The 8,758-nt window shown below is 39.8% G+C and overlaps 1 protein-coding gene across 1 annotated transcript; it reads left to right on the top strand.

Moving 5' to 3' along the window:
• Window positions 1-512: 512 nt before the first annotated feature.
• LOC104269795 (multidrug resistance protein 1-like) lies at window positions 513-8,326 on the top strand (the record flags this gene model as incomplete). Its single annotated transcript, XM_009867447.1, has 8 exons — window positions 513-716; window positions 1,549-1,649; window positions 2,972-3,112; window positions 3,612-3,768; window positions 5,190-5,387; window positions 6,265-6,471; window positions 7,455-7,601; window positions 8,123-8,326. Coding segments are annotated over 8 exons (1,353 nt in total), but the record flags the coding sequence as incomplete, so codon positions are not given.
• Window positions 8,327-8,758: the final 432 nt, after the last annotated feature.

The following is an 8,758-nucleotide window of genomic DNA, read 5'->3' as shown; positions in this document are numbered from 1 at the left end:
TTCGTTATCCCACTGAGATAAAGCATTTCTGCAGGGTGGCAAAGTACACGTTTTTCTTCCGAGAACCCAACCTCAAGGTGCAGCCATGTCAGAACCTGAGGATGAGTAGTTTCCACCACAATTAGTGGAATGGGACAATGGATGGCTGTTATTAGAACAAAGTCCTTCTTTGCCTAATGCTGGGCACCTGATCACCAACCTGCGACAGTGGCCACAGTCTTCTGTGCCTCAGGTAGTGTGGGAGCTCCCAAATATATATTTCATTAAACAGCTATCATGAATAACTATATAACCTGCTTGAACCTCTGTTGAAGACCTGAGTGCTAGCAGGTATGAGGAACATCTAGGGATAGTTACTTAAGTAGGTGAATAATGTCCACACACGTGACCACACATGGTTTCATTTCCAGCTGAACTGCTGGCCTTGACAATACGGCAATTTGAAGTGGTGATATAAGTAAGAGAAAGAAAATCTAATGATGGGTATTTGGGGGTTTCTGGGGTTTTCTTAGGCAACCGGAAGCCGACTTGCACTGATGACTATGACTGTCTTTACTCTTCTGACCGCCATCATTATTGCTTTCGTATACGGCTGGCAGTTGACTTTGCTTATCCTGGCCTGCATTCCTTTCGTTATTGCTGCAAATGCTGCAAGTGCTAGGTCTATGTCTGGTCACGCCGCAAAAGATCAAAAAGCTTTGGAAGAGGCTGGAAGGGTAAGTTCTCCAATTTTAACTACAAGGTTATTCTGTGAGATCACTTTTAAGGACAACATTGTTGCTATATTACAGCAGACTCAATTATCCAAAATAAATGGTGGGAGGAGAGGGCAGGATGGGAAGGGGTGAGAGATAAAGGGAATGTTTATATATCCCCAAGAAAAGCAAAACATGGGTAACACAAAACATCTGTAAATTAGGCTATAAAATTACACTTGAAAGCCTCCATAGGGGATTTCTGGGCAGGGACAGCTGTAACAGCAGCAGCCCCAGCACTGCTACATCTTGTGCCTGGGGCAAGCAGCGCAGCTCTGTGCTGAGGCCAGAGGCGCTGCAGGTCTGAGCCACCAAGCCCTGGCGCTGCTGCTTTTTTTTTTTATTCCGTCATAGAATGCAAACCATTAATATGCTTGGGAGTTTCAGGATACTGCCTCCGGTCACTTGATAGCACTCCTCTAGGAGACAGAAGTAGTTCACGCAAAAGAGCAAGCTGTACGCTGATGACTCGTTATGTATGGTTAAATTCATTGGAATCACAAACCACTGGTTGGGGTGTAGGGGCTGTTGATGCTTCCTGTGTGCTGACTCAATGATGTGAACTCAAACACACTATTGACATCAGCCTCCACCTTAACTTGTGACCATGGGATGAATAATCTCATTGCTCTGGGCTTTCTTCACCTGGTAATAGATTTTGATTTCATCTCTTAGGCAAGAACTTCCTGATCTAAAGCAAGAAATGCTAGAGAAGAGATGAAATGTTCAGGAGGTATCTTGTAGATTGAAGTTGTAAGGGATTGCCTCTTATTTGTGTTATCTCCCAACACAGATTTCAACAGAATCTGTTGAAAACATAAGAACCGTGGCTTCACTGACCAAGGAAGATGCGTTTTATGAAAGATACATTGCTAGCTTGAATGGTCCATATAGGTGGGATTTTTTACTTTAATAATTCTCTCTTTCTTATATACATTTTAGTCTTTCATATTCATTGTAAATATGTTTCTGGAAAACTATTCAATACCCAGAAGACTGGGAAAGATATCAATAGCCATCTACATAGTTTTAAAATTTGTTCGCTCAGTATACTTTAATATACATTCTTAAATATAGAGTGAAAATACATTTGCAGGGTGTGCCTTTTCATTATGCAAAGATTTTGCAAACTGTGTTCTCTGTGCATGTATTACAGAGTATTGTGTCTGCCTGTGTACATCTAGAACACAGAACACTGTGTATTGCATTAATACTACTTAACTTAGGAACCGACAGTTAACTCCTATACCACACTCTTTATAATATAAGACATTTCTTTTCCTCCCCTCGAATGACTTTTTTCAGCCTGCCACATCCTCACATGTGTCCTTTTTTCAGCCTGCCACATCACACTGACCTGTCTCCACTGAAATGCTTTCAAATCATCAGGGATGCCAGATTTTTTTAGCTCCATTTTATTTAAACAAAATAGCCCCACATTTCATTTGTTTCTTTCCTCCTTAGAGGTAGCTAATATTAAAAAGAAGGAACTGAAAATGATGGATTGTATAACCTGTCCTCAGCCAAAACAGTGTTAAAATTCAATATCTGGTGGACTGGTAATACCGTAGATATGTGTAGGATCCTCACCTGGACTGTTGACAGTTTCTGATTTAAAGTTCAGACCAGAAGGAAGATTTCCATTTCCCCAGAGATCATCCTGAACCATGAGGGCAGGGAATCCTCCAGACTCTGAATCAGTGTGCTACACAAAAAAGAAACTTCTCCAGAAGAAGAGATTGAGAAATAGAGGCTTTGTCTGAATCCCTGTGGGGATACTCAGCAATACATCGCTGCTCTATGTCAGGATGAGAGGTCTTTGCTCAGACGGGAAGACCTGGCAACAGCTCTTAGGCTGGGCTGAAACCTCCTTGTTTTCTTAATAAAATGGCTCATATGTAGTAGTTATTAATTTTATTTTTTTTCTGTTAACTGGTCTGTTGACCTGTAAAGGAATAGATTCAGTATTGCATAACTGAGGATAAGGAATCTCATTGCTTTCTGTCCTAAGGCCAGTTCCGTGGCACCATGTGCAGTGAGCTTTCAGGGTCTGGCATGGATTGTTTGTGAGCATGCATGTGTTCTGGGCTGATTTGTGGTCTTTGCAGGGGGTGAGAAAGCTTAAAAACTTTAACCCAGAAATCTAACAGTTCCCTAGCCAGTGTCCACTGTTTCTGTTTTACAAGATGTTTATGGAAAGTCTCTTTCCCCATCAGAGATTCTCTGAAAAAAGCCCCTCTCTATGGATTTACTTACGGAATAGCTCAGAGTGCAAACTACTTTATCGATGCAGCAGTCTTCAGATTTGGGGCATGGCTCATAGCCCGTGGTCTGACCAACTTTGAAAATATGTTTATGTGAGTAGACTTTATAAAATGGGGTTTTTTTAAAAAAATAAATTGATACGTGGGATAGTAATTTCAGTGCGCTCAAATTATTTCGTCAAATTGCAGAGATAATGGGGCATAGAGATTCAGGAATTCAGTCTGGTTGGCAGTGCAGTTTGGGCAGAAGGGCTGTTTTGGGGAAAGGTGTGTGTTCAGGCAGTTAAACAGCAGTTGTGTGACCATGTTTAACACACCTACTCCCGGGAAATCTTTGCTGTTTGATGTTCTATCCAGGCACAGGGCATTGCCTAGAGAAGTAATGCGACAAAGCTGCTCAGCTGTAAAGTAGTTATGGCAACACTTAGAAATTCCTAATACTGGATGGCACTTTGGGGAGTGAGGAGCTCTAGAAATATAGTAATCTTAAAGATGCTAAAAAAACATCTTATTCCAAAGGCATGTTTTACATATGAGGGAAGAAATGTGTTGTTCTACCTGAAATGAAAGATGCTTTGTCTTTTGTTTTTAGAGTCTTCTCTTCCGTCGTATTTGCAGCGATGAACGTCGGTCAGTCCGCTTCCCTAGCGCCAGATTATGGCAAAGCAAAAATGTCAGCCCAAAGAATCTTCCAGCTTTTAGACAGAAAACCTCTAACTGACACTTACAGTGAAGAGGGTGAAAAATTGGTAAGGTTTTTTTCTTTTTTTTGCTTTAGAGTTTAGGGGCTTTTCTGGCGGAAGTGTAGAGCCTTAAATGTAGCTTTGTCCTCAATGGGCTGAAAAAAAACCCCAACATTTGTCATTCTACTGGCCCACATCTTAAATGGTTTCAAGAACACACTGACAATCTCGGTTTCACTAAGCTGTGTTGTCTTTGTAAGGGTTTACAGGAAAATAAAATACAAATAGATTTTTCTGCTCTTTTTGTATACAAGAGAGTCTAGTTCCTTCAGAGACAGAAAATTTTGTCAGGAGACATCCTCTTACAACTCTGGAAATATTTACAGGTAAAAAAAAGTGAAGCCAAAACTAACTTAACTAATAATCTGGTTTGCTCTGAAGTTGAGGAGTGGACAACAAGGAAAAACCCAACAAGAAAAAAAATAATGCATAAAAAAGAAAAATTAAAAACCCCCTCATGTTTGAAGTGAAATTGTCATTAAGGAAACTGACCTCAGCACTTGCATGAAATACTTTCAGTTTACATGATCTAGAAGGATCCAAGTTCAAAATTAACTTCCTGTGTAGATTTAAAATGGTAGCCCCTGCTCAGGAAACTATAACACATTTTCTATAACTTTAAGCTTATACACAGGATTTTTCAGCCTTGAAAGGTATGAGTACATTTATCAGCCTCTTTGAACCAGGGTCCTGGAGAGCAGACCTCCAAAAGATTTGGCAGAAAGGCCTTGGTAAAACAAAACTTAAATGAAAATGTTTCTGAAATAGACCTGACTCAAATACAGGTGATGCTCACTGTGACTTCAGCAAAGCTTTGAGCTCGTCAAATTACATCATCAGCTGCTGTGAGAGCACCTTAGTAGTGGTTCTGGCTCCTACCCTCAAAAATGAGAGACAGTAGCTTTAGTACGTGCCCCCTTTCTTCCATTTGTGCTTAGAAATCGGTCTGTCTAGAATGGCCAATTAACAACGGTGATTGGTTTTTAAGACACAGCAAGTTCTACCTGCCTGTAAATTACCTACTGAAGATTTTAGCTCTTCTATCTTGACCTTGTGTTACATTCGTTCAAATTGTGCTACCTGCAATGTGACATCAGGAAAGCAAATGCTATAGATTGTATCAAGAGTACAAGTGCCTCAATTAGGTGTGTCAGAAATAAAAAATACTGATGTTTTTTCATCTAATTATATTCTTTTCAAAGGCAAGGTGATAAATAGATAGAAGTGATCCAGAAAACTGATTCTCCAGAAGTATCTAGGGACCTAAATCTGCAGATCAGTCCATAAATAAAGATACATAATAAAAAAGAACTTCCAAAGCAGTTCTGAAAACACTCTTCCTTTTCAGTTTTCACACTTACAAATGTTATCATAGTTAAAGCTAGTAAATGCTAATATGTCCATGTGAGCTCTCTGTTACTTTTCAGAGCAAATTTGATGGCAACATTGAATTCAGAAACATCCATTTTGTATACCCAACAAGGCCAGAAGTTCCAGTGTTGCAAGGACTCAGCCTGAAGGTTAACAAAGGACAGACTCTGGCCTTAGTAGGAAGCAGCGGCTGTGGCAAAAGCACATCCATTCAGCTCTTGGAGAGATTTTACGACCCTGTGGAAGGACAAGTGGTAAAAATAGGCTTGTGTGGCTAACTGTAACACATCTACAGAACTCTTTATCTTTCAAGGTTTCAGAGGCTTTAAATAATCCTGGCAATATTTCCAGTGAGATGCTTTTTCAAGAGGCATGGATTACTGGGGTTGTGGAGCTGTGGACAGCCTCAAGGCCCCTGTCATTGCCTGCCCCACGTGCTCACCACATCCACCAGCACTGGCACCACTGTTGCAGCTCCGGGTGCGGATCTCACCATGTTGGGCTGTGCTGCCTCCCCAAAGCTGCTCATAGCCTGGTCACGCAGGGACATAACATTGGTGTCACTTGCTGGTCTGTGTGAGTCATCTTACTGATATGAATTCACATACTGTGGACGTAGATACGTGCTTCAGATAATACGAGTGTAATCCTACAGGGATGCTACTGCATCACCGTCAGAAGATTGCAACTTTTTGATGCAATCCCCATTAATGGTTATAGAAAGTCCAAGAAACCTCCTTGGAGGTTCTAAGATTGAGTCAAAGGCCTAGAGGTGAGAATATTTATTGTTCTGTTTGGCTTTTTAGGGATAGGCTTTCCCATGTGGCTCCTACTGCTTCTTGTGGTCAGTAGGGCTGGAAGGGCTGCAGGAGCAGCCTGGGGTCTGCCCTCTGTTTCTGTCTGCTGGAAAATGGAAGCACAACTGTGCACAAAGTTAAAAACTAATGAAAGGAAATATTTCATCTATAGAGATGGTTCTTTTCCATTTTGCATGCGAAGTTTACTATATTTTAGCTGGGAATCTAACATGTAACAGGCTTCCTCTTACAATTCGTGTTTCCTGTTTACAGTGTGTGCCTGTGGATGAGCTCTATAGTTAACTTGACATCATTTTTCTGTTGCTTTTTCTAGTTAGCAGATGGATTTGATACCAGATCTCTGAATTCACAATGGCTGAGGTCCAGACTGGGTCTGGTGTCACAGGAGCCCATTTTGTTTGACTGCAGCATAGCTGAAAATATTGCATATGGAGACAACAGTAGGGTGGTTAGTCAGAAGGAAATTGAAGAAGCAGCTAAAGCAGCAAATATTCACACCTTCATTGAAAAACTGCCAGAGGTAAGAGGTAGTGATCTTGACCGTGGAATTATGTCTTTTGAATTATAGTGAGAAATCCTAGGTAATGCTCACTTTCATGCATCAAATTAAAAATAAACTTTTTTTTTCCCTTAATAGGAAAAAGTATAGAATTTATGTTCAAAAATGTCAGCGTGTTTCAGGCTTAAAATATTTCATAGTTTGTTCAAAAAAGCCGATGTTAGTGGTAGACAAAGCAGAATATAGGGGAGTAAAAAAAGTGGACTCTTTACAAATAAGTCCTCCTTATTATTTTGAATTTTTTTTCCTTTGATAGGTGAAACTTTTCAAGTTGCTTTGAGAAAAATGTATTTTTTTCTGAAATAATTCAGTAAAACTAAATGTTCCATTTCTAATTGGATGGGCATGCACAGGGAATGTTGTTTGATGAATAAAAAGGGGCAATAAATCAAAAGTGAATGACATGGCATTTGACCTTCATGCCTGCCAAGAATTTTGGTTCTAGCAAGGAAAATTGTTTTGATAGTTTGTTTTCACTGTGGTTCTGTGTAAATTGAAAGTGATGTAATGATGCTGAAAAACGTTTCATCTTTGTTACTACTAATAATGTTTGGGATTTGTTATTCACCAGTAACACAAGATCAAGTTCTTCATGTAGGTGTCAGTAGGCATTAAATCTCTAGTTACTCTTATAATCATATGCTTGTGGGCAGATATCTGTGGACACCTTATTGCTCTATCACTGGTGATATTATTCAAGAACTATTCTAGTCTTTGGCAAAGTAAATTTTCAGACCACGTATAAATATGTGTGCCTGTATACATAATTAAGTGTAAAGGTGTTATAGAACCTTAGTTTATTAAAACCACTTTCACTGTTCTTTCAGGATGGAAATACCTAATCATTTTTATAGCCACACATAAAAATTTACTTTTCTAATCTTCCTTCTCTAAGAGTATTCACAGGCTTTCTTTTTTTTTTTTTTTTAATTTTTAACACTCAGAAATATAATACCAGAGTGGGTGAGAAGGGAACGCAACTTTCTGGAGGTCAAAAGCAAAGAATAGCAATTGCCCGTGCTCTGGTTCGTAATCCTGCCGTTCTGCTTCTGGATGAAGCTACCTCTGCTCTTGACACCGAAAGTGAAAAGGTGTGTAATGATTATTCTGTGAAGTGCATATGTCTATGTGCATGACTAGTAGCTTTCTGTAGAAAAAAATAGCACAAATGTGTTGCAAATGCTCAGCTGTGAAACAACAGGGCAGGTGTATCACGATGTTTTTTCTAGCTGCAAGCTGTGAATTGAAGGTTACTAGGAAGCTGTGCACATTGATTAAATAAGTAGAAAACACTATAAGTAGAAAACACCATGGGGAGCTTCTGCTCTTCAGTTGTCTTCCTATCAGCTGTATCTGATGATAAATACTGAATTTGTGGTCTGATCCAAACTGGATGCTCAAGAACCCACTTCTCAGTATCTCGTACTTGTTCGATCCATCTCACTGAAATCAGTGAGAAAACTCTATTGAATAAGGGTCTCATGTATGCACTGACTTGTATAGCTGTGGGGGAGGTACTTGGGTGGTAACAGAGTAAGAAATCAAACATGGTTCCTATGATAAGAGAGGGTTTTCCAAGTGCTAACAGCATTTTCACAATATTTGTGTGCAGATCGTCCAGAAAGCTCTGGATAACGCTCGGCAAGGTCGAACCTGCATCGTCATTGCTCACCGCCTGACGACTGTGCAGACTGCAGACATCATTGCGGTGATCCAGAACGGCAGGGTGGTTGAGCAGGGCACCCACAGCCAGTTACTGGCAAAGGAAGGACACTACTATGCCCTTGTAAATGCACAAGTCTCTCATTAGTACTGTTTGCTGATTTTTTTTAATTTTGTTTTCCTGGGAAAATACGAAGAGCTTACAGATAATTAATCTTTGGCTGTGTTGCTTCACCAGCCAGATGCAGACATAAAGTTGCCATAATTACAGATGACTGTCAGTTCTGACTGATTGCTGAGATTCCATATAAAGGCATTTGTATTAAATTTACAGGGAAGGTGTTGGATGTGTGGGTTTGTTGGGGTTTTTCCCCACTTTATGCCACATTTCTAATATTATTGTGCTTCACACATTTCTTGGTGATTCAATAATTTTATTTCAGACAATAATTGTAATAGTTACAAGATTTCCATATAGAGATAAACTGACATAAAAGATACCATTGTTTTGTTTAGTGTTTTTCAATCACTAACCTAACAGAGTTTAATTACTCTTTGCATCCGTTATGTCCTGTGGGGCAACTAC

This window comes from Apaloderma vittatum, unplaced genomic scaffold (assembly GCF_000703405.1).
Source record: "Apaloderma vittatum isolate BGI_N311 unplaced genomic scaffold, ASM70340v1 scaffold9524, whole genome shotgun sequence".
Classification (NCBI taxonomy): domain Eukaryota; kingdom Metazoa; phylum Chordata; class Aves; order Trogoniformes; family Trogonidae; genus Apaloderma; species Apaloderma vittatum.
Note: the sequence above shows the minus strand (reverse complement) of the source record. Positions and strands in the feature narration are given on the sequence as shown.